Source organism: Lactuca serriola, chromosome 3 (genome assembly GCF_051521515.1).
Source record: "Lactuca serriola cultivar US96UC23 chromosome 3, Lser_US96UC23_V15, whole genome shotgun sequence".
Classification (NCBI taxonomy): Eukaryota; Viridiplantae; Streptophyta; class Magnoliopsida; order Asterales; family Asteraceae; genus Lactuca; species Lactuca serriola.
Genome location: NC_136410.1, coordinates 91,138,597 through 91,165,340, shown reverse-complemented (window position 1 = coordinate 91,165,340; position 26,744 = coordinate 91,138,597). Strand labels below are relative to the sequence as shown.

General features: G+C 36.7%; 1 protein-coding gene across 3 annotated transcripts; it reads right to left on the bottom strand.

Annotated features, from left to right (window-relative positions):
* Positions 1–8,632: 8,632 nt before the first annotated feature.
* On the bottom strand, positions 8,633–12,352 carry LOC145092854 (Pre-mRNA-splicing factor 3). Of its 3 annotated transcripts, none has more exons than XM_079030838.1 (5): positions 11,623–12,352; positions 11,165–11,458; positions 10,481–11,053; positions 10,227–10,387; positions 8,633–9,669 (listed from the first exon to the last, which is right to left on the bottom strand). In XM_079030838.1, exons 1-5 carry the CDS (start codon positions 12,211–12,213, stop codon positions 8,784–8,786), a joined length of 2,505 nt encoding a protein of 834 aa, XP_078886964.1. In that variant the 5' UTR covers positions 12,214–12,352; the 3' UTR covers positions 8,633–8,783. The 3 variants fall into 3 exon arrangements, with proteins under 3 accessions (XP_078886964.1, XP_078886966.1, XP_078886965.1); XM_079030840.1 differs by lacking the exon at positions 11,623–12,352 and having other exon boundaries at positions 11,165–11,288; positions 11,366–11,458; XM_079030839.1 differs by lacking the exon at positions 11,623–12,352 and having other exon boundaries at positions 11,165–11,283; positions 11,366–11,458.
* Positions 12,353–26,744: the final 14,392 nt, after the last annotated feature.

Sequence of the window (26,744 nt, the reverse complement as noted above, 5' to 3'; positions counted from 1 at the left end):
CGTGACCCGGGGTAGAAGGCGGGTATAGAGAGTGGTTTTTTGTAAAAATACGGACCGGATCAAACCGACCGGGTTTTCCCTAAACCGCGGTTCGACCGCTTATGTCGAACCAATTAAAACCAGATTGACCCGTTTTAATAGAGTTTATATAGTTCGATACAAGTAGTGAACGCCAAAACAACGATCCGCTTGCAGTTTCTTCAATGTTTAAACTTTGTGGACATCAAACTATTGGTTTTATATGTTTATGCATTATGCCGGAAAGTAAATATATATAAAAATAGAAAAAGACCATAAACCGGGTTGACCCGGCGGTTCAACCGGTTGACCCGTGAACCGGTCATCACACCGAGTCAACTAAAAATTCGGGTTTTAAAACATTGGTTACAAATGTGCCGATTCTACTGGTAAATACTTCTATATACCATAGAGCAAATAACAGTTTTGGTCCCATTGGTTTACATCAATGTGCAACATTAACCAAACTTTTAAGCTTTTGACAAAACTCCTACTTATTGTTTCCAAAAGTTGCACGTAGTTCAATAAATTAAATAACTTTATTATTATTATTATTATTATTATTATTATTATTATTATTATATAGCCATCATTTTTTTCGTTGGTTTACTTTATTTATTTTTTTAATTGTAAAATTATTATTATTATTGCAGAGATTAAACAAAACGGTGAATGAAACTCCCATGTTACCTATGTTGAAAAATGTGGACGAAATTCCTACGTCAAAAAATATGGACAAGAAAGGTTTTACTATGCCTCCAGACCAGCATGTTGGATGCTCAGGAAGAAAAGTTTTTCAAATTCACAATTACATTTGCAGAGTGTATATTAACATTAACTTAAAATAGTAATTAATGATTTGTGCAATCCAATGTAGATGCATATGACCCCACACCTAGAGAGGCCACGGAGAGCATGTAGCTTAGAGCTATCCACATCAATGACTGTCCACAGCCAAGAATGCACGGAGAGCATGTAGCTTAGGGAGAGGATCAAATGAGAACACCTAAAAGGTTGAGAACGCGAGAACAAATCTAGACCAATGAATGTATAAGGGCATACTAGTAATTGTATATTTTAATTAAATTAAAATAAACTAAAATTCAATCAAATTCCCGTAAATTTAGGATTAGTTACCAAAAAAGAAATAAATATTCAATTTTTTATTTCTCTTATTAATGGAATATAAAAAACATTTTTACCAAAATTTATTTTAAAACTGAAAAACAATTCTTACAAAAATCAATTTCTTTTCTCCTATTTCATGGTTTTTTTTTGTGTTCAAAAAAATGAATAGAAATCGAACACCAAATTAGTACATTTGTATTCATAAATGATTTTTTTTTTCAAAAATACACATCAATTTACAAGTAATCCAATTTCTTTTTTTAATCAATTGAAAATAAAAAGAGTGTAAAAATTATCATTTCTTCATAAAAAGAATACCTCTAATAATAAATAAATATACTTATTAACACATGCTTACATTGTTATTTACAAATGAATACAGTGCTATTAAGAAATAAGTACCCTGTTATTCAGAATTGAATAAATGAATACTTCTAATCATAAATAAATACATTCATTCACTGTTATTCACAAATGAATACACTACTGTTCACACATGAATGCACTGTTGTTCATTCACTGTTATTCACACATGAATGCACTGCTATTCACAAATGAATACACTACTATTCATAGATAAATACAAATTTTCATTCTTCCATTTCCTCTCACACTCCCTTCTTTTTCGCCTGTCTTCGAGCTGCAACAAAAACACCCCCACCAGAGGTGTTTGATGGTGGTTTCCGGCGAGCCAAGGGCAGCAGCCCCCTCTGTTTCTCCCACTCTTTTACAACAACAGGGGGTGTTTGGGTTTCTTCATTGTTGTCTGTGGAAGCTTCATTTGATAGCAGTTCATTCATAGGGGTATCTTGGTAATTTGAGCCATTGCTAGCCCCACCATTGAACGCCAAACCATTATGTCCATAAAACTCTTCTAGGCTAAGCCAGCACATAAAATCTTTGGTAATTTATTGATCTGAGTTTGTGGGATCAGTTGATCCGTGTCAGCATAGGAACGGTTTGCAGATTCAGATGAATCAAAGCTTAGGTTTCTTGACATTGAATTCATATATGATGATGATTACGTAAACAAGAACATTCAAAAAATTGGAACATGAAATTAGAAAAAGAAAGAGAAAACCTAGGATTACCAGAATTGCCCCTCCTATTGCTTATTAGCAGTTATGTCGGCTGCTATAATATCTTGGATCATACAGAGCCTTTCTTTTCAATCTTGTTGAAGCAAAAAAATCTGAGCTGTTTTCTTGCTTCTGAATAGATTATCTTCCAATTTTATAACATGACTGAACCTTAATTCGTAAAATGAAAGCAACTCATGAATAGCTTTAACCAAATCTTTCTGCCAATCCATTGTCCCTGAAGTGGAATCAAGATCGACACTTTTACTGTTACTGTTACTCTCAGATATTGAACATGGGATCGATACCTTTGGGGCATTTCATCGAATATGTGCTGAGCGAAATTAAGATATTCCCATTGAATTGATATAGATTCCCATAATAGATCACAAAAGTAAAAAAAAAAAAAAACAAAAAAAAAACAAAAAAAAAACAAAACAAAACAAATAATGACATGAAAACAAAATCAATTTGTGAAACTCTCACTCGGAATGAAAGGACTGTAGGCGATAATCCACTCACCTGATTATGTTTCATTGCTTCTAAGAGGTTGAAGAGACAGAGGGAAGAGGGGAAGGAAGGGCGTCGATTATCCGGCGACCCTTGTGACTTAATCATTGTCATCAGCAGCGCTCAAATGGGGGGAAAGAGCAAACAACAAAAAATCGACATTTGGGGTGAAATCAGGAAGCATCATCTTCGATGTGGATGGTTCATCTGTCGAGCAAGGCAAAAGGAAAACGAAAATAGTTGGGATCGGTTGTGTGATTCGGCTGTGTGATGAAGATGTCGAATGTATGTTGTATGAAATTAGGTCAACGGAAGAGAGAGGCAGGGAGTAATTATAGGAGTTTACAAAATTAGGGTAATGTTTATTTACCTGAATACCCTTTATAATTTTCTTTAATTTGAAATTTATATTTTAAATGTATTAATAATTAGAAAAATAACAATTAATTATAGCCACACATCTTAAAAATTAAATGGTCTAGATCTGTTCTCGCGTTCTCAACCTTTTAGGTGTTCTCATTTGATCCTACTCCTATATATATATATATATATATATATATATATATATATATATATATATATATATATATATATATATATATCCATCATTTTTTCGTTGGTTTACTTTATTTATTTTTTAATTGTAAAATTATTATTATTTTTGCAGAGATTAAACAAAACGGTGAATGAAACTCCCATGTTACCTATGTTGAAAAATGTGGACGAAATTCCTACGTCGAAAAATATGGACAAGAAAGGTTTTACTATGCCTCCAGACCAGCATGTTGGATGCTCGGGAAGAAAAGTTTTTCAAATTCACAATTACATTTGCAGAGTGTATATTAACATCAACTTAAAATAGTAATTAATGAATTGTGCAATCCAATGTAGATGCATATGACCCCACACCTAGAGCGGCCACGGAGAGCATGTAGCTTAGAGCTATCCACATCAATGACTGTCCACAACCAGGAATGCTCTTGTTAGAGCCATATGTGCAACTAGGCACAACTGCTATACCATTTTTTTATAGGCGAGGCCTCCATGTTAACCACATATTATCTGAGGAAGTGATGTCTCCAAAATTTTGGAATTTATTATTTAGGATAGAAGAGTTTGGATGGTTATCTGCTATGGTAAGAGTGAAAAAGTGTTTACCAAATTAAACTATAAAGTTCTATTATATTGGAATTAATTTTTGTATTGCTTATCTTATTAATCACAACATATCGTCATATAGATATGATTGTTGCTCGAGAGGTGTCTACAAGGCGCAAGTTAGACGATTATTTCGCCTTATTTTTTCAAGTTCATGCCACGACAGGATTGGTCTATTTTTGCTTCCGAAAACAATACTTGCGCTGATAAGGGAAAAGCATTGTGGGACGTTGATCGGATGAGTGATTTATTTCTTACTTATACATATAAACGTCAAAAAATAAGCATTAGATCCTAGGAGAGCTAGGTTCGACACACTGACGTTAAATGTGTATGACAGTCTTATTTTAAATGGTAGCTATCGGTCGCTAGAAAGTAAGGGTCGATTTAAGAGACTTGAAGAGGAAATGGCTATCATTTTGCATAACATTCTAAAGTGAAAGCTTTGAAACTGGAAAAATGTAGTCACTTCCTCTTCAAATCTCTTAAATCACTCCTCACTTTCTAGCCACCGATAGCTGCCATTTGAAAGAAGATTGTCATACACATTTAATGTTAGTGTGTCGAGTCATAGCTCTCCTAGGATCCAATGCTCATTTTTGACATTTATTGGAATATAAACTTGTTAAACAAAAAAATATTTAAAGCTTAGGAATTGTATAGTCAAATATATTTGTATAAGTAAAAAACAACGTCCCACCATGCTTTTCCCTTATCAGGCCAAGGATTGTTTCTGGAAGCAAAAGTAGACCAATCCTGTCGTGGCAACAACTTGAAAAAATACGGTGAAAGAATCGTCCACCTTGCGCCTTGTGGACACCTTTCAAGTAACAAATGTATCCATATGACAATACGTTGTGATTAATAAGATAAGTAAACAAAATTAATTTCAATGTAATAGAACTTTTTAGTTTTAATTTGGTAAACACTTTCCCACTCTTACCATATAACCATCCAAACTCTTCTGTCCCTAATAATAAATCAGAAAATTTTAGAGACATCGCTTCTTGAGATAATCTTTGGGTAACATGGAGGCGTGGCTTATTCTGATAGAAAATTGGTAGTGGAGTTGTGCCTAGTTGCAAATATGGCTCTAACAAGAACATTCCTGGCTGGGGGACAGTACTCATGGATGTGGATGGCTCTAAGCTACGTGGCCTCTCTAGGTGTGTGGTCATATGAATCATCATTACTCTTGATTTCGACTCCTTGGTCCAACTGATGCGTCATTTTTTGGTTCGAGAAACTTTTGGTAAGTTTTTGGAGTTAAAGTTTTACTTTCATGGATGGAACGGTCTTATTTTGGGTTTGTTAACTTTAATAATGTGATATTTAATGTGCTTAATCCTGAATGTGGGCTTTGAGAAGGTTTTTATATTGTAAAAGTTTGATATTTTTTAAATCTTGGTAAAAACCCATGGTTTTCACCGAGGATATCTATGTGGGAGATTGGCACCCTTTTTGGTTTTCATCAAACGATAACCCCAGTTATCTGTTACTATAATTTCTATTTTATCTGTTATTTGCAGTTTTATTGCAATTCACAAATCACAAAAAGGTTAATCTTTACTTTAGTTTGCTAGGAGTGAAAATTTTCTGAATGGTGCCTTGAATGTGATGACATCTTTCATCTCCGAAAATGATTTACCAGCTTTTGATGGTGAAAAGGGCCATATCCATATTCAAACAAATATGGAAGTATATTGTTATTTTTTTTTATGTTGCAAATTTTGTTTGTTCCCTGTAGGGTATGTAAAAAAACAAGGAAGGAAACAAGTTGATGATACGAAGTACTGCACGAGATCTAAGAAAATGACAAAGGTGACGTGAAAAAATAGTAATTGTATGAAATTAAGGAACAACATGCCAAATTGTCGAATTATGTGTTTATCATTGTCATTTTTTTCTAAAAGTTTTACATCTTTTATATTAATTGCTCGTGTTTAATTTAATTAATATGAGCACATGACCATTTTGCCCTTTTTTGATTAATAGGTAGAAATAGAGGCTTTAACCATGGACCTTGGACCACATTTAGAGCTCCAACTATTGGAGGTAGCCTTGCACCAGGTTGCAAAGATAATGTTAAATTTTTAGCATTTTTGGAAAAAAAAAACATCTGATGGAGTAATCAGAAACTATAGAATGAGTTTCAGTATTGGTTGCAGTTAATTGGTTATACAGAGATGGTGGAAGCCTCTCTATTATTGTATGCTAAAAGTTAATAAAATCATGTTTTCATTATATATAGTAGATTTTTTTTTGGAATAACACATTTATTAGAGTATTATTCAAGCATATGATAAGTAGTGCTTATTTGGAATGGATTCAAAAATATTACTAGACTTATTTTTTTACCTTTTTTATGTTGTAGTTACATGGGACAAAAGAGTGGTCTGTTGCTGTTAGGATTCCTTTTAAAAATTAACGATAGTGATAAGTTTTACTCTAAATGTTCATAGTCCTTGATTTCATGGTTATGTATGATCACATTGATGATGTCGTATTGGAGGCATTGTTTTATCATAATATGAATGCATAGTTGCTGGTATGGTCCTCTCAAAATATAGTTATGATGACCTTTTTACCCCTGGAAGTACATTGCTGCAAATATTAATTCAAAAGCTCACATGATCTTTACAATGCTTCAGTCTTGATGTGAAATTTAAGCTTCTTTTGAAAATTTTTGTTTTTTTGGTATAGTGTTGCATTATGTGTTCTGTTTAAGTTTTTGATATTTTCCCTCTTGTACTTTTGCTTGCTACATGTTAGCCTTTAATATTATCTTTTTTCCGTTAAAAAAAGATGTTCAAGTGAACCATCCATATGGACAATTTTTTTATTGTAAGTTTAGATTTGGTTTTGAACTAAAATAAACTGTAATTTAGGATCAAAGATGTCATATTTTACCAAAAGGAATTATAGAAAGGATGAAATTCCATGAAAAAATAAGCATCAAATTAACGTTCAAACTACTAATACTCTTGCCAAATAACAAAAATGAAGTGGATTTTCATTTTCAAATTAACTGGTAGTTCAAAAAAATACCATTTTCTTGATTCAGTACAAAGATACCCTTTTGGGTTTTAGATTGGTCCATAAAAGAAGAAATAAAACCAATTAAGGCAACATTTATTAACACAAATTCTAGAATTACTTAAACTTTAATAATAATATAATGTTATTTATTGCTTTTTTGCAAAATAAAAAAATGTTCATATAAATAGATTGTTGAAAAGTAGTTGTTTGTATGTGTTTGTATAATTGGAACAAATGAACGATATAAGTACAAAAAATAATGAATTTCATTGTACAATGCTATAATTGGAACAAATGAAAGTACAATGTTATACAAAAAAAAACCGATCGATTGTTTTTATGTCAATATACTCAACCAAATGTCCATTTATTGAAAAGTTGAGGGCTAAGAGAGTAAGAAACTGATTACACTCTTGGTAGGTATGTCACTAATTTTTTTTGAAGTTAATTTACTATTCATTGATTTTTAGGCCGAATGAACTTCGGCTAATCATGGATGATAAGAGAAAAAAGATTGAATCGCTACAAAAGGCATTGGGAAAGTTATGGGCCCCAACCAATGGGGACACTATAGAAGTTTCATTTTCTCATCTTAGGAAAAGCCCATTGATGTTGTAAGTCATGTATTTTAATATTACCTAGTTACCCTTGAACATATATAGAATATGATTGCGATCTTTGTCCTTTTATCTATAGATCAAGAGTCTGATTTACAGCAATTAACATGAAAGTATTAACCAAAAAAAGATTATCATTATAGAGATTAAACAACTTGAAAGTCTAAGAGATAAAGTCATTGCAAATGTTGCAGGGTGAGCTAAAATTGAAAATTTTGTAGGTGAAAGAGATTCAATTATGGTAGTTCTCCTTCCAAGAGTGTTTCAGTTATGGCAGTTCTCATTATTCCCACTCTTTTTCAACCTCCTTCAAAGAGTATTTCAATTATGGTGGTTAACTAATGAAAGTGCGATGTTATACAAGAAAGTAAAATGGATATGGTGTTTTTATGTCATGGGGTTGATTATTGATAATGATTTGTCTATAATGAGTTTGATTTCTTTACTTCAACCAAATACAAGGAAAAGCCAATTTGATGATCTTCATGGACAATATATGTATTTTTAAGTAATCTAAATATTTTTAGTAAATAGATTAGAAACTACATTCATTTGATAAAAAATAAAATCAATCAATTTTTTTTAAATTTGTCAACCCGACGAACAAACAGGTATAACACTATTTGGTTTTAGGTTGGAAGAATCATCCTGAAGAATTAGGCGCTTCCTTTGTTTTAGATCTATAAACCTTACATGTTTTTTAAACTAGTTCCATTCCTCAGATAGATCCCGATAGAGAATGAAAAAAATGCCACTGGTCAAGCATCCAACTTTACCCCACTTTCTTAATTATGAGCTGCTATTTTTATAACTTTTACATGCTATAATTTCAATTTAGGAATACGAGCTTAAAACTTCTAACATAAATGAAAAACTCTTAATCAAGAATCTTTCATATAAGCTTTTGTCCACCAACATCTTTCAAGAGTTTATTATAGTATATATATATTTTTTTGTCGAGCATTTCTACACCAATAAAATCCTAAGTTTAGCTAGTTTTATATATGATTATATCAACTTGTATTCTATAATACGAATTCCATCAAAGATAGTAACACACTTTGCTATAAATCCTACACCAGCTTGAAGCAATAATAACGACTGAGATAAGATCATTGACAAAATAAGTCTATTATTCAACATAACATCAAATTTGCTTCAAGTCTATCTCATCTCTCCCAGTTTTGGACCTTCAACAACATATACTCATCACACAAACCAAAAAAGATCCAAATCACACCTCATCTGTAAAATTAACGGCTAAATCCCAATAATGTCCAACCCCGGCATCCGAAAACACCCTTCGAGCCGCATTCTCAGTCCTACATTCATGCACCAAAAACTTATGGAAACTCTGTCTCGCCACACTCCCTTGCCACACCAACACACACTTATTCTTCACCTTCACATCCCCATCATCGCCATCATCCTCCTCCATATTCTCATCTTCCACAGCCGCACTCCAATCTATCCTCTTCAACATCAACTTCTGATACCTTTTTACCGATTTAACCCCGCCCTCCACCACAACCACACAAATACCCTCCGAAATCACCGCACACCCCGACAACCGATTCTCCTGTGCGTTCACGTCAACTTTAAACCTATTCTTCGGGTGTGAAAGGTCGTTGATTTTATACACGGACACAATCGTCTCGAGGGTATTATTGTCATCGAAAAGTTTGCGTTCTTTTTTCTCGCGGCGTTCGGCGGGGGTTAGTTTTCGGGCGATGTTGCGGTCGACGTGGGCTTGTTCGCGTTCGGCGGCGGCGCTTCGGATTTCCATTTCGAGGCGGGTGGGGTCTTGGGTGGCTTCTGAGCCGAGGACTTTCATGAGGTTGCTCATTTTGACTTTGGGTTTTGGGGGTTCTAGAAGGCCTTGGCGGATCATTTCTTGCCGGTTTTTTTCAGTGGCTAGGCGGCGTTGAGTGCGGAGCTTTTTGCGTTCTTTTTGAGTGAGTTTTAAGGGCTGAGGTGGCGGTGGGGCCGGTTCGGCTGGCGGCTCGATTGGGCGGGGGTGTTCTCGGTATAAAGTTATCTTCTCTTTTTTTAGTATGTCTTCTGGTGGCCCGCCTTCTTCCAGGTTTCCATAAGTACCAGGTTCAAGAATTGTCACATCCCTGCAAATTATTTATTTAAAGAAAAAAAAAAGTTAATAGCGAAAGATGGACAACAAAAATTCAAAAAGATTACTTTTCTGGACCGAAAAGGCAAAAATATTCATTTTTGGACCATACCGAGAAAAAATCGATATAGCACAGGGACCAAAAGTGTAAATTACTCTTTTTCTTTTTTGTGAAAAGGCTTAAAAAGATTCATTTTTGAAGCATACCAAGACAAATTGATACAGCGTAGCGACAAAAATGGAAACAATATACACTTTTGGACCATACCCAAGTAAACTGATATAGCACAGGGACCAAAAGTGTAACTTACTCATCTTTTTCTACTGCTAAATAGAGAAGAAAAAGGCAAAAAGATACATTTTTCTACTGATAAATTGATATAGGACAGGTACAAAAAGGGCAGAAAGATTCTTTTATGGACCATACCCAAAAAAATTGATATAACACAGGGGTTAAAAGTGTAACTTAATGTTGTTATTCTACAGAAGCTAAAGAAAACATACCAAAGAAAATATAAAAAGCTGAAATAGTGAAAAACTGGAATAACTTACCACCACTCAATATCAGGAATAGGGTCTTTCGGCTTTTCTTTGATGATAATTCTCTCAGCTACTTCTATGAGATTTGGGTTGATATCAGGTTCAGCTTTAGCCTTAGCAAGATGTGCTTGTTTTGCTTTGAACTCTCTAGCTTGTGCTTCACCAAATTGACTCTGCAATCACAAATTCCAATAATCCGAAATCTAAAAATGAAACCGGAATCAGGAAAGAATGAATTAATGAAATTACAGAAGTTAGATAGATACCTTCAACTTAATGATTTCGGCCTCTTTAGCCCATTTGCCTTCCTCAACAAACTGAAAGGTCATCTTTTTAGGTCTCAAAAGCTTGGTTTTATCTATTCCCATTCGTGGATCAAAGTGAGGGTTTTTATCAGGGTCCACTTCTAATTCTGGTTTCAGAATCTGGAATGCATCTTTCTTCTGTTTGTTAATGTTAACTTTAAGTGTGCTCAGGTTGTTTAACTTTGGTATATTTACCACGTTGCCATTTTCATCTACTTCCCTACCCAATGCATCCAAACGAAGAACAGGAGCTTTTGCAGGCTTAGGTTGACCAGTCACCTCTGGTGCCAGCTGTCCTGGGAACATGTTTATAAGTGGAGCAAATTCCGGGTCTTGTCTGAAACCCATCTTTGCAGCAAGTTCTTGTGCCCGTTTTACAGCTTCAAATTTTGGGGCAGTTAGTCCTGCAAGTTGGGGCAGCCCTCCACCAAGTGGGGCAGCATTAGCAGTTACAGATTGTGGTGGAGGAGGGGGTAATCCTGAACTAGATGGAGCTTTCAGTCCCTCTCTTGCTGAATCTGCAACCTTGTTTAACTGCAGAATAACAAAAACACAATTATACAATGGCAAATTATAAAAACTTAATATTGATTGATCAAAATGGTAGATGAACATTGAATACTGATATTTAGATTGATGACTTACCATGGGGATCTTCTTCATCTTCTCTGCAAGCTCCTTTCGCTTCAGTAAAGTTGCTTTGGCCTTAGATAAGGCATCGAGAGAGATGCCTCCACTCTTGCCAGCATCTGTAGAAGTCCCATCTGTACTGGATTTCCCAGGAACCTCATGAGATCTGTTACTATTAACTCCTTCATTTTCATGTTTGGTAGAAATTGAAGATACCTTAGGAGGAGGAGGAAGAGGAGGGTGGCTGGATGCCAAAGGGGTCTCATGTGGGGTTCCATATGCCTTACTGCGTGATCCCTGTGCACCACCCTGCAGCCAATAAGTATGAAGCACAAGTCAAAACAAATAAACAAGGATGTGTGTGAAATAATAACATTTAACATACAGGTGTAACAATCATGGTTTCTGAATGTGTAAAAGCCCTAGATATTTGATCTACTTCATTGTAAATAAAGAAAGGAACAGAAGCTTACATTGGCATTGGAACCACCATTGTATTCATCTTTAGGTTCGCTCTTCGTCGTTGTCATTGTTTCCCCGTTTGATTTCTCTTGTTGCAGTTTATCTTCATCGTTATCAATAAAACTGGTCTCTTCTTTCTTAACTTTATCCTCAAATTTCCTCCTCTCTTTCCTCTCTTCTCTGTCTCTGTCATCCTCAGCAGCGGCAACTTTGTCCTCAAACCGCCGCCTCTCCTTCCTCTCATCCGCAACCCTAGTTCGTTTATCGCGAGCATCGTAATACCGATCCTCCTCATCACTCTCTCCACCTCTATCTTTCCTCTTGTGATTGTGATGCCGTCTGTTATCCACCGATTTCTCTCTCGGTTCCCTATCTTTGCTGCCTTCTCTGTCGTATGACCTCTCACGCTTAACCCGATCTTCAACATCTTCGGATCTCTCGCGTTCCCCCCTGCGACGTCGATCATCTCCATCGGCGTCTCGGTGTTTATCTTGTTTGGAGCGGTGGTGGTCATCAGAGTGCTGGCTGCTTCGATGCTTGTAGTCTTTGGTTGAATCCTTATCCCTGTCGCGATCGGAATCTCTATGTTTCCGGCTTGACATCTCGTTCTATCCTTTCTAGGGTTTTGTGAAATCGTACAATCTCTAGTCGTTTCACCACAAAGGAAGACGAGATGGAAAAGAATCAGAAATTGAAGTAGTCGGATTAGGGTGTTTATTGGGTAATAGGTGCTTGCTAACTTAGCCCAGATTTGGTATATATAGGATTTCGTGGGCTTTCTGTTTTCAAATAAAATCTCGAGAAAATCACAAAATATCAAGTAACAGATTTTATGAAGGGATTTGGCATATTGGTTTTCATGACTGTTTTTCATATATAGAATTATTAATTGAATACTATTATTTTTCATCGATATGTTTATTAATTGATTATTATTATTATTATTGTCATAAAAACCAGCATGATCATTATGTTATAAACTTATCATTTTTAAATTTCATTATTAGTTGTGAACTTAATTTTCTTTTGACAAAAATCAAGTTTAAAATTACTATTTTAAGAAAATATGAAGTTTCAAACTCCATGTTAATATCAATCCTACTTTTCTAAAACAAATCAAATTTTTTTTTAAAAAAAATCAATTTGGTTTTTGATATATTTAATGATGTCATTTTATGGTTCCAATTGTACAGTTTGTCTCGACATCTAGAATTGTTTTAAGTATCATGGAAGACAATATAATGGTATCGAATATCATATAACATTATTTCATACTATATATATATATATATATATATATATATGATAAAAAAAATATGCAGATTGTGATATCAAGTTTTTATCGTCTAAGTTGTTATTAAACAGAGACTTGTCGTCGGGGTAAATGCAATGAGCTGACATGTAATATGTGGTATGGAAAAACTACATCATGAATGGGTCAAACATGGTTTTAACGATATAGTAGTTCTAAAAAGAGTTTCTTTATGGAATAACTTAGACATATAAAGCGGTCTAAAATTGACATCGAAACAATAATAAGTTACCCGAAGTTGCATGAAACTTTAAGATGGTATATGAGATAATAATATCCCTAAAGGTCTAAGAAACGATGTCTACTTCTTGGTTTGATTGCAACTCACACAAAAATGTTTCGAAGAGTAATTTTTAAGGCGAGTTGTCAACGTTCAATAAGTATCTATTCGTTTATATAGCTTTAAAGAAGTTATCATCAAGCCAACATGTTCTCATATGTTTGTAACATTTACACATTCGTTTATGAGATGTAATATGTATACATTCATTTTGCTAAATGTGATATTTTTCATGAAGTATATGTACTACTTTTACAGTTATTTTATATAATCTTTAAGACTTTCACGTAACTATGGTGTCCATATTACATAATATATTACTAAATAACACACCAGTTATATAAGAATGATTTGATTTACGTTCAATGATATCAAAAGAAAGATATTTAAGATGGAAAATCATTTACTTTAAAAAAGTTTTGGTGTGTGGAGACAAACAATCACATACACTTAGGGTCATTGACGTGTTGCTATATGTTTAACATTCTATGTATAACTGGCCTCCTTTTGTCAATCCATAAGGTGAAATATGTCGAGAATAATATGAAAATAACAAAAAATAAAATGTATTGTTGATTGTATGTGAAGCTATGAGGCCACACATTACGAGGGTGTTTGAGATTGTTTATTTAACTCCAAAAGTGTTTTTTTGTCAAAAATGTTTATTGGCTTGTGGTGGTAAGAAATGAGTTTTTAAAAAAATGTTTGGATTAACTTTGTGACGGTAAAAACCAATAAATTAATAAGTGGTTTTTTAAAAAGTTTTTTGGTTAGCTTATATATGTAAAATGATCGAAATTTGCATGTTTAGGATTGTGAGGAGGGGCGTGTTTAGGTTTTGAGAAGTATTCCTTACTTCTCAAAACCTTCTTTTTTATGCTTTATCAAAAAGTCAAATCAAAAAACATTTATCATAAGGTCAAATACTTTTTTAGTTTGTTGGCTTTTTGAAAAAAAAATCAATAAATTAATAAGTCATTTTAAAAAGAAATCTCTAACACCATATAAAGAACACCATGAAGGAACATATGAATAATAATATTTATATTATATAAATTTATTATTTACCAACTTGAAAAAATAATGAAATAATAGTTTTTTTATTTGTTGGCCAAAAGCGGAATAAATAAATATATATTTTATTATAAGTTAAATAAAAGACTTTATTTAGTTAAGATGTCAAATAGTTAATTAATATATGAGTTTGTTATTTATATATTAAGTAAAACATAAATTATTGTGTATGGTGAAAAATTGTTATGTAATCACTTCCCTTAAAATGCTTGAGAATCTCATCAGATCCCTATTTTAATAAAAGAATAGGTTTAATCTCCTATTGACAAGCGTCATACAATTAGAACACCTCATTAATGTTATATATCATTTATCATGCCACTTGTCAACCTATTAATTATTCATTTCAAATTTTATTTTTTTTCATTCTAATTACATTAAACTAATAATTGATTCTTTTATTTAAATTTCAAATTTCAAATTTTCTCACTCTAATTATATTAAATTAATAACATTAGATTGAAAAATAAAATAAAATTAATACATATTATAAGATGATATAATTTCATGTATTTATTTAAATCAACGATTATAATTTTATATAACTAAAAAAAATATCTCTTAAATAATAATTTATTTAAAATAATTAATTAATAATTTTGACTTTTTATATGAAAGTTTAATTAATTTTATAATTGTGGTTCTCACGGATTATAAACTAGTAAGTATTTCAAGAGTTGACAAGGACATAACTGAATAAGAAGGTCATAACTAAATATTAATGCTACACATTTAAACCCTTAAAAGTTATCCTCCCCTTTTAATTTGGTGTTGCATCTCCCTCTACATTTCTTATCATTGACTTGAAGCAAGCACAAAGAAGACCAATCTTAACCTATTAGTTAGTCTAACAATTCATGTTCTTACTATGTGTGGATCATTGGTAAAGGTTGTATTTTCTTGATAATTGTTCTCCAACACCAAATGACAATATAATTGAGATAGTAATTCTAACACCATATGACAAATATATTGGAGGTTATTTTTTTTTTAAAGAAAAACACACATACCCTTTAATCCTACTATTCCCCAACATCAAATGATAACAACATGAATCAGGTAGTAAGTCTAATATAATATGGATGATAATTAGTTGATTTATGTTTGTCCTAAGTACATATATGGCTATTAAGGATATAAAAGATAAAAATGTTCATTTGCTTTCATTGTGCATAATTACTTAAACGTATTAGAATCATTGATACCAACACATAAGTTATGCAAACTTAAACTTGATGCTATAGAAGTTATACATTTCACACCATGAAACCATTAGGGCTGTCAAAAATACATGGAAGTTACGGAAAAAACGGAACCTAAACATTTTGGGACTAGTTTTAGGTCAAGTAAATGGTTATGGGACCATGTATCAGATATTTTCTAACAAAAATAAAGGTTTGGGATGGTTATACTATTATGATTAATACTCGTCCAATTATATGATCTCATATTTCATCCTATTAAATATTCCTGAACCATTTATTTTTTATAATACTTATAATTCTATTATTAATTTATATGATTTCAAAGTTATATTTAATTAATGTATGGTATATTATAAATAGAAAGTTACTTATGTAATTACTATTTACTTTTGAAAATGGAAACTATTGATATTATTTTTAATATTCATATTATGATCTTGATTAGTTTATTATGAAATTCAAATACCATAAGTTTTTATGGTGATGATTATGTTTATGCTACATTTGTTAGAAAATAAATTTGTTGATATTGTTAGAAACTGAAATTATTAAACAAATCAAGTCATTTTTTAATGCGATTGAGATTAGGCTTCAAATAACGAAAGTTCTAATGGGTAAAATTAAACTTGTTAATAACATAAACGAGATAACCAAAACCTGCACATTTACTCGCAAACCCAATGGTTATTTACTAATATAGTACCCGATGGAACCATACCAAGTTTGGGATATAATTTTATAATTGGATATGAGACTAGAATCACTAATACCCATCTCATACCCGTCCAATTGTCATCCCTAAAAATCATACATATGTATACCGATACAACATGTGTGTGAGAGCCATGAGAAATGGTCTAAAGGAATCCTCCAATATGGCAAAACGAAAGATAGATATAACAAAAAGAGTCCAAGTGGGTGTTTGAGAGTACTTTTTAAAATGACTTATTAGCTTATTAATGTAACATCCCGAGTTCAGGAGTGCAAGTTCAGGGTTCAAAGTGAAAATGTATAAGGGCAACTCGTCAAGTCCATGGGTGGACTCGGCGAGTAGAGTCGCGACTCTGGTCGCATGCTAAGTGGCCAACTCGGCGAGTCGGCGGCTGGACTCGGCGAGTTGATGCTAGGTGAAGAAAACCCTAATCTTCGGGGTTTGCCTCTATTTAAAGGATGTTATGCCTTCTCTTCAGCCTCTATTTACCCTGGGAGTTCCAGAGAAAACCCTATAATCGTGAGAAACTCCATTATTGAGAGGATTGAAGCTTGGAAGAAGGAATTTGTGAAGAGAAGTTGGAGGAATTCGAGGATAGCACCAAGAGGGCTTGTGGATCTGAAGTCTACATCAGTTTAGGCTCATCTTTGGGGTAAGAATCCTCTGTATTGAACCCTTTTTCCCTTATTGTCATCCATGGTGGTTGTTTTGGGGTTTTTGGAGGATTTCATGAGTCATTTCAGGATTGGAAGATGGATCTAAGGATGCTACCTCAGATCTGGAGTAGTGATGATCCAAAATCGCATAAAGTCACTGTGATAAGTGATTGGTGAAGCTATCTTGTCCCAAACCCAAACTCTAAAGTGTAAAATGCCTAGATCTCTTTGGATTCACGTAAAGTTCGCCACTTTACGTGATGGATGGTTTGTAGGAGGCTAGATCTACGTTTTGGATCAATTGCATGGCCTGGAAGGTTCTGTTTGGAATGAGATGTAGAGGCACTCGGCGAGTCACAAGGATGTACTCGGCAAGTTGCTTGAAGATGTTCTAGAACTCGGCGAGTTGGAAGAACAACTCGGCGAGTAGGTTGAAGATAGCCTTGGACTCGGTGAGTCTAGTCGTAAGGTCCTATCCTTTCTTCTGGTTGAGCTGTGAATCAGTGAGTCAAGGGATGACTCGGTGAGTCGAGTATGAAAGGACTCAGAGTTGTTGGACTCGGCGAGTCTCGGGGTGACTCGGCGAGTCATCGGGTTGACTCGGCGAGTAGAGTCAGTCAGGGGTTGACTTTGACTTTGACCAAGGGTTGACCAGTTGACTTCCAGGGGCAGTTTGGTAATTGTTGGATATTGTTTTGAGTTCAGTGTTTTGGTGGTTGTCCAGTGGTGGAGATCGTATCAGTGATCGGAGCAGCTTGGGTTATCTGTTCAGTCGGCAGTTTCGAGGTGAGTTATCCTCACTATATCAACAGGGTCTAAGGCACCAAGGCCTGCCCTTTATCAGATTGAGATCCGGGTATTTGTTGTTATGATATTGCTTTGATATGTTGCATCCTGGTAGCTAGGATGGTATATGTTAGAGACCTGGTTGAGGTCGGTATCCTGAGATGTAGGGTGATGCTATGCTAGTGACCGGTTAGGTCGGTATCCTGGTTAGGATGATGATATGTTATGTGATCTGTTTGACCGGTTTGTTGACTGTGAATTGTTATATGATTGTATTTTTATGCGCACATGGTTAGTTGGACTGGAGTTGGGTTGAGGCGGGTCCTGCTTTGTGTTGTAGGCCAAGATACCCAGGGCGGACCGGTTGTCCCGAAGGCCCAACGAGCGGTCCAGATAGGCTGTAGGCCCAAAGAGGGCGGACCAGACGTGCCGAGGCTCGGAGAGTGGACCAGGCCGACTGAAGGCCCGGTGCGGGCGGACTAGTCATACTGTAGACTCAGAGAGTGGACCAGGTGGATTGAAGGCCCGGTGCGGGCGGACCAATCACACTGTAGACTCGATGTATATGGCTAGACTCGGGAGAGTGGACTAGGTGGATTGAAGGCCCGGTGCGGGCGGACCAATCACACTGCAGACTCGATGTATATGGCTAGACTCGGAGGGTGGACCAGGTGGACTGTTGGCCGGTGCGGCGGACCAGTCACACAGTAGACCCGAAGTGCATGGCTGTTCTGTGATCGGATATGATATGGCATGTTAAGCGTGTATGGTATATGTGGTTGGTATTTTGGGGATATCTCACTAAGCTTTCGGGCTTACAGTTGTGGTTTTATGTTTTTCAGGTTCTTCAGGAGACCGTGGCAAGGCAAAGGCGTGATCGTACCGCTCCTCATGTTTATGTTGTGATGTGATTCTGGGAATACTTTAATTTAACTGTATTGAAAACCTTTTTGTAATAATTTAATGAAATCGGGTTGTTTTTGAAAAGTTTAAATTGGTTGGAATTTTTCGGTCATTAAATGTTGGTATCAGAGCCTTGGTTTGAGTGAATTGGAGGAACACTCGTGTGAGTCCAGTCTCAAATCGAGGAGGGTTTTCAAAAGAGAATTTATAACGGTTTTCAAAATGAGTAAAAGGAGGACGCGGAGGTACGATCAGCCGGAGCCAATAAGTAACCCCAAAATACCATACATGATATTTGTTTTTGAGCTTTGATAGAACAACATGCTAGTGTTAGGCTAGGGATCTTCAGGATTTCATGATAATGTTGCCTGATTTATGATGCATGTTAGCCTAGGGATTCCTTGTGGGAGATTTCCAGGGAGCATCTTGGTTTTCCAAGATCGATCTGAGGTCAGGGTACCATCAGGTGAGAGTGTGGGATGAGGACGTCTAGAAGACAGCGTTTAGGACGCGATATGGGCATTATGAGTTTGTGGTGATGCCTTTCGGGCTCACCAATGCCCCGGCTGTGTTCATGGATCTCATGAACAGAGTATGCAGGCCGATGTTGGATCGGTCAGTGATTGTATTTATCGATGATATTCTAGTGTATTCGAGATCTAGAGAGCAGCATGAGGAGCATTTGAGGGAGGTCCTTGAGGTATTGAGATCGGAGAAGCTTTATGCAAAGTTCTCCAAATGTGACTTCTGGTTGCGGGAGGTCCAATTCCTAGGACATGTTGTTAATCAGGAAGGGATATTGGTCGATCCGGCCAAGGTTGAGGCGGTGATGAGTTGGGAGGTGCCGAAGTCACCTTCTGAGATCAGGAGCTTCCTTGGGTTGGCAGGGTATTATCGGGGATTTATTAAGGATTTCTCCAAGATCGCAGTGCCGCTCACCAGGTTGACCCGGAAGGGTGTTGCATTCTCTTGGGGACCCGAGCAGCAGACCTCCTTTGAGACACTTCGCCAAAGGTTGTGCGAAGCCCCAGTATTAGCCCTCCCGGAAGGGATGGAGGATTTTGTAGTATATTGCGATGCATCGTTTTCGGGGCTGGGTGCAGTATTGATGCAGAGGGGTCATGTGATAGCTTATGCATCGAGGCAGCTGAAGCCTCATGAGGCGAGATATCCCACGCATGATTTAGAGTTGGGGGCAGTAGTGTTCGCTCTCAAGATTTGGCGTCACTACTTGTATGGGGTTCGATGTACGATATACACGGACCATAAGAGCTTGAAGTATTTGATGGATCAGCCCAACCTAAATATGCGTCAGAGGAGGTGGTTGGATGTGGTCAAGGATTATGATTGTGAGATCCTGTACCACCCAGGTAAGGCTAATGTGGTAGCCGATGCATTGAGCCACAGGGCGGAGAGCACTCCACTGCGAGATGTATGTTTGAGATTGACTGTGATAGCTCCAGTATTGGATGCTATTCGTGGGGCACAGGCCGAGGCTGTGCGACCAGAGATGCATAAGAGAGAGCGGGTCGTTGGTTTGGTTTCAGAGTTCGTTACGGATGGACGAGGGCTTATGATGTTTCAGGGTCGGATTTGGGTACCGTTCGTGGGCGGTACGCGTAATACTTTGATGGAAGAGGCTCATCGGTCGAAGTTTTCGATCCATCTGGGAGCTACGAAGATGTATTTGGATTTGAGGAAAGAGTATTGGTGGCCCTGTATGAAGAGGGATGTCGCATGGTTCGTGGAGAGGTGCTTGACCTGCCGTAGGGTTAAGGCCGAGCACCAGAGACCGCATGGCAAGTTGCAGCCATTGGAGGTTCCCGAGTGGAAGTGGGAACAGATCACTATGGATTTCATCACCAAATTGCCGAGAACTGTCAGAGGAGTCGATGCAATTTGGGTGATTGTGGATAGGTTGACGAAGAGCGCTCACTTCCTTGCCATCAGTGAGAGTTCTTCAGCGGAGAAGTTGGCGGAGATATATGTGAGAGAAGTGGTATCTCGGCATGGGGTGCCGATCTCGATTGTTTCAGACCGTGATGTGCGCTTCACTTCCAGATTCTAGAAGAAATTCCATGAGGAGCTGGGTACTAAATTGCATTTTAGTACCGCATACCATCCCCAGACAGACGGTCAGAGCGAGCGAACGATTCAGACGCTGGAGGACATGCTTCGAGCGTGTGTGTTAGATTTTGGGGGTACCTGGGATGCGTATTTACCCTTGGCAGAGTTTTCCTACAACAACAGCCATCATTCGAGCATTGGTATGCCACCCTTTGAGCTGTTGTATGGTAGGAGGTGTCGGACCCCCATTTGCTGGGGAGAGGTGGGACAAAGAGTGATGGGCAGTACCGAGATCGTGCTTCAGACTACAGAGCAGATTCAGCAGGTTAGACAGAGGTTATTGACCGCCCAGAGCCGACAGAAGAGTTATGCAGACAGACGCCGATCCGAGCTTGAGTTTCAAGTCGGCGACTTCGTTCTCCTGAAGGTCTCTCCTTGGAAATGAGTGATTCGATTCAGGAAGAAGGGCAAGTTGGGACCCCAGTATATTGGGCCATTTCGTGTGATTGCAAGGATAGGCCGGGTAGCCTATCGTTTGGAGTTGCCAGCAGAGTTGGGGCAGATCCACGACACTTTTCATGTGTCGCAATTGAGGAAGTGTATAGCCGATGAGTCGGCAGTGGTTCCATTAGAGGATATTCAGGTAGATGCGAGCCTGAATTATGCCGAGAGACCAGTGGCCATCAGGGATCGGAAGATCAAGGTTCTGAGGAACAAGGAGGTACCTCTGGTGTTGGTTCAGTGGCAACACCGGAAGGGATCGGAAATGACTTGGGAGCCGGAGCGTGAGATGCGGGAGCAGCATCCGGAGCTATTTTCAGAGTGAGACTTCGAGGGCGAAGTCTAGTCCTAGTGGGGGAGAGTTGTAACAGCCCGGAATTTCAGGTATTGTTATATTTATGATTTTGGGTGTTTTAAGAGGGGACTCGGCGAGTTGGATCCTAGACTCGCCGAGTAGGATCGCGGATCTGGTCGCGGGTTCGTGACTGGACTCGACGCGTCCGGATATGGACTCGGCGAGTCTGCGCTGTTTAGCGAAAACCCTAACCGTTCAGGTTTGGGACGTATATGAGGGACTTTATGGCCGTCATTGTTCACCCTAGTCCTCTGATAGAAACCCTAATTCGATTGTGAGCGTCTGGAGCAAGGTTGAAGACCATTGTTGATTTTGGAAGTGTTGTTTTGCAAGGAAGAAGAGGCTTGGTCAAGGGAACAACAAGGGAAGCCACGTTCTGAGGATTGGGGACACAGAGAGCACGTTATTCAGGTAATATTTCGAGTTGCATCCTTCTATGTTGATGTGTATATGGATTTAGGGTTTATTGAACCCTTTTGTGGCTAGATTGAGTGTTGCTTTAGTCCCCCAAACGATTGGAACTCTGTATTGGGATCTTTGGAAGTCCAGAATGTCCCATGCCTGAGCATTTCAGGAATCAATGGAGGTTTTGGATTGGAATCCTTATGCCTTAGGTCAAAATGTAAATTATGAGTCATGGGGTGTATTATGAGCACCGAAATGAGGACCTTACGTGATGAATCAGTCTAGGAAGGCCAGACCTATGAATGGTCGGAGCAGTTCTGACCTTAGAAAGCAGTTTGAGCGGTTGCATGGCATGGACTCGCCGAGTCCGATGAACAGACTCGGCGAGTAGCTTGAAGATTAACTGGGACTCGTCGAGTTGTTCTTCAGACTCGGCGAGTTGAGTCGGGGTGGCCCCGCGATTCTTCCAGGAGAAACTCGTCGAGTCAAGGAGGATACTCGACGAGTAGAAAGGGAATCTTAGAGAATTGGTGAGGACGTCTAGACTCGCCGAGTCGCCCTAGCACTCGCCGAGTCAGGTCAAGTTGACCGTTGACCGTTGACCAGAGTTGACCTATGTTTGACCTCTTAGGGATAGTCAAACTTAGAAGATAAAAGTGTTAATAAGAGATGTATGATGTTATAGGGAGATTGTAGCTCGGCGGATCGAGTACGAGTGACTTCGGGATTTGCTAGCTTTCGACATTCACGAGGTGAGTCTTCTCACTATACTGTACCCGGAAGGGTTTGACTGTGTGACCGGAAGGTCAGATATGATATGTGATATATGTGCTATATGTGATAAGTAATTGTTATACGTGCTATGTATGTTATGGGCCGGAAGGCATTATGTTATGGGTGGAAGGCATTATGTTATGGGCCGGAAGGCGAATATGTTATGGGCCGGAAGGCGTTGTGTTGTGGACCAGAAGGTCGGCGTGGGTAGGACCGGAAGGTTTACCCAGCAGGGACGGAAGTCCCCTGAGACACATGGACCGGAAGGTCAGGGCCTGGAAAGGCGTATGTGCGTAAGTTGTATATTGGGGAACTCACTAAGCATTTATGCTTACAGTTTTTATGTATGTGTTTCAGGTACTAGCGAGGACCGTGGGAAGGCGCCGGCGTGATCTGTACACACTGAAAGATGTTTTGTGATCTTGGGATTTAGATGAATTGTATTTTGACATGACACTTGAAATGTTTATGCCTTGTTTTGAATGAAAATACTATATTTTGAAATGAAAAAAAATTGTTGAAAATTTACGGTGTTACAGTACAATAGAGAAACCTAGATCCAAGCATTAGGGTTTGTATGAGCACATAGGATGTCTTATGACCAAAACCCATCAGTGGTATCAGAGCCTTGATTGGTTTATATTGTATTGATGCATTATGTGTTTATTCAAGTTGCAAAATCGAGTTTTGAGCCATCTGCCTGATGAACTCGCGAGTACGACAGTGTACTCGGCGAGTACAGTGTGGTACTCGGCGAGTTCGAGCGTCAGATGGAGCTATTTTCGGGATTTCTTGTTGTTTATCTTTGAGATACTTGCTTTTATCATATTAGATCAATATAAATCCGATTTTATGATATATATGAGTATATTCTTGATCTAATTGAAGATATTTATCAATTAATAAAATATTTATTTCCTTATGTGATAATTGATTAATTATTTTGATTAAATTGGTAAATTGTTTTGCAAGAAATCATTAAATAAATCAAATATGGATAATTATGTGATTAAAAGTTAATTTAGATTATTTGTTATTTGATCCTTGTGTTATGAAATGTTTCATATTTTCCCCTTTAGGTTTTATAGTTTAAATTTGACCTCAAAAGTTTTGTTGTTTTGAAATTTAAATAGTTGAAACCCTAATGTTTTGAAAAAGGTTTCAAAACTTGCCCTCAAGTTTTGGAATTTAAATTTTGATTAATTGTTTAATTTTGACGTATATTTAAATTCTAAACCCTAATGTTTTGAAATGTTTCAAAACTTGCCCTCAAGTTTTGGAATTTAAAAGTTGATTAAAAGTTTAATTAGGAATGTTAAATTGTAAAACCCTAGTATTGTTTGAAAAGTTCAAATCACACCCTTATGGTTTTATTAATTAATTAAAGTGTATAATTAAAAGAGGTTTAATAAATCCATAAAAGTTTAGGTTTACAATTTAATTGAATTAAAAGTATAATTGTTAAATTAGACCACCTAGTATTTTAAAAGTGTAAAATACACCCTATACTATATATAACATTAAAAATCTAACATTATATATATATATATATATATATATATATATATATATATATATATATATATATATATATATATATATATATATATATATGAGTAAAAGTCAATCTTACCGTTAGTAGGCCTCATTCACGAAGCTGGTCTATAAGGAGTGTTTAAGGAAATTGCCTATAAAATGGCGATTGAATTGGTATCCACTCTTACCCACCGCACTCTTGACTAGTGGAGGATCGTTAGCCGAACGGGTAGGATAGGACGAAACCTTCCATTATAAGTATAATGAAGTATAAAAGTAACTAAATGTTTTCATAAAATTCCCAATCTTAGTTACTTAGGCAAAAGTGAATTGATGCAATTCCATGAAATTACACTTTGTTACTTAGGCAAAAGTGAATTGATGCAATTCCATGAAATTACACTTTACGCCCTTGCAAAGACGTTAGTGGAGCGTGTGTGGTTTACCGGCACACTAAATGGTTCTAAGCAAAGGTAGCAAAGGGTGACTCAATGTTTGTCATAGTTTAGTAGAGCGTGTGTGGTTTACCGGCACATCGAATAGATGACTGTAACATGTGAGGGCACCATGTAAGTTTGCATGGTTATTCACACTCGCTTTATGATCCTCGGCATCCCAGTCACAAACTAGAGGGGCATATCGAGATTTAAACATGCCATTGAAATTTCAATGAATCTCAAAGGATCTAGGAGTTTTCATAGATTTAAAACTTAAATTCTTTTTCGTGGTGGAAATTAGTGAATCGTCATTCACTTACCTTCAAATGTTCTGCAATTTGGGTTACGGCGTCCCTCTCTCGAGTTGTAGAATATTGTGTTGGGTCCTAGTCTTAGTATCTCATTTGGGTGATTTACTAACTAACTTGAATTTGTTTTCTCCCGTTTTGTAGATGTCAAAGTTCGACAACTATGGTATTCCCAAATCCCGTGGAACAAGCTTTCCATATGAAGATGATATTCCACGATTCGATCGAGGAACAAGAAATCATGCTTCATTTCCTCCACCTCCTCCAATTATTCTCCCTAACCCACAAGTTCGAAGGCTTGAAAAGTTCAAGATCACTCAAGCCCTTTTGGCAAGTAAACATAAAGAAGGAAAGTCGGTGTGTGCACACGTCCTAGGGATGAAGTCACACATTGATAGGTTAAGAATGTTGGGATCCGTTCTCTGTGAGGAAATGGCTGTTGATTGGGTTCTTCAGTCACTTCTAACTCATATAGTGAGTTCTTAAGAGAATACTATATGATGAACCGCGACGTGACCCTTATAGATCTCACCTATATGCTTATTGCTGCTGAATCAACAATGGTTTGGCACAATAGAAAAGCAAAGTTGATTGGTGAATCTGCCTTCAAGACCTCTATGGATATAGACGATGGCAACAAAAGACATGCTATGATCGAAAGGTTTGATCATAAGAGAAAGGCAATGTCTAAAGTAGTTCCATGTCATGTTCCAAAAGAGTCAATTTGCTTTTATTGCCAAGAGAAAGGGCATTGGAGACGAAGCTGCCCCATTTACCTAAGAGATCTAAGAGATGGGAGAGTCGAAACGTATGGCTCTAATATAGGTAAAATCAATTAACTAACTCTTTTAAGCTTCTATTCTAGATTCTTAATACATAATGTGATAAGATCACAATTGATGTTTTGTAGGATCGAAGAAAAGAAAGGAAGCTTAAGGGAAGAAGTGAGCAGAATCTAACCGTGAAGGAATGGATTTCGATCGCATTTCTCGAAGATTAGATTCTTGAGCTACTACTTAGAGTTAGAATTAGATTGCTAAGAAAGATATATTAGCATAGTTTTTCAATGAATTGCATTGTAAGGACAAATTTTTCCGCAATAAAATAAATTTTGATTTTATATTATTTATTTATCCTTGCAATGGCATATATGAAAAATTGATGTTTGAATATTAGCAATAATGGATTTGGTTCTTATTATGTTATTTATGGAAAGTCAAGAATTTACCAAATAAGGGAGAGTTTCTCATCGCCCAAGTTCAATTGGACAGAAACTTGGAATCATGCAACTTGGTTGCACGATGAATGAGAAATTCCATATGTGGAAATTAGACTAATTCATTGACAAAGTGTCAAGTGAAGGACTTGGAGATCGAATACACAAAGTTGCGTGTTGATCAAGTCCACCATAAGAGTAACAAAGATATTTATCATGATTTACTACAGGTTTAGTAAATATGATTATACTTACAAGATTAAGTGTAATTCTGAATTGATTGAAAAAAAGTTTAAATCAATAGCAGAACGAATAAGAAGAATCAAGTAGGCAGAAAGATAAAAGTTTCTCCATTCTAAGAAGAAGGGAGAGTAGCTTTTATGCTTTATGATAGGTCTTAATGATTAAGAACCATATCTCAATTGATCCTCTAAGTGAGTCTTAGTACAATTGTATGTCCAAGAAGAGGAATCAAGAATTGAAGAAATGGTTAAATCAAGAGGTCAATCGTACTTCGTTCCAATAACAAGTCTTAGAGTTAAGATTGTGACAATGAGTGACAAGTATTAAAAGGTTTATAACGTTCATCAAATGTGGAAAGTTGTG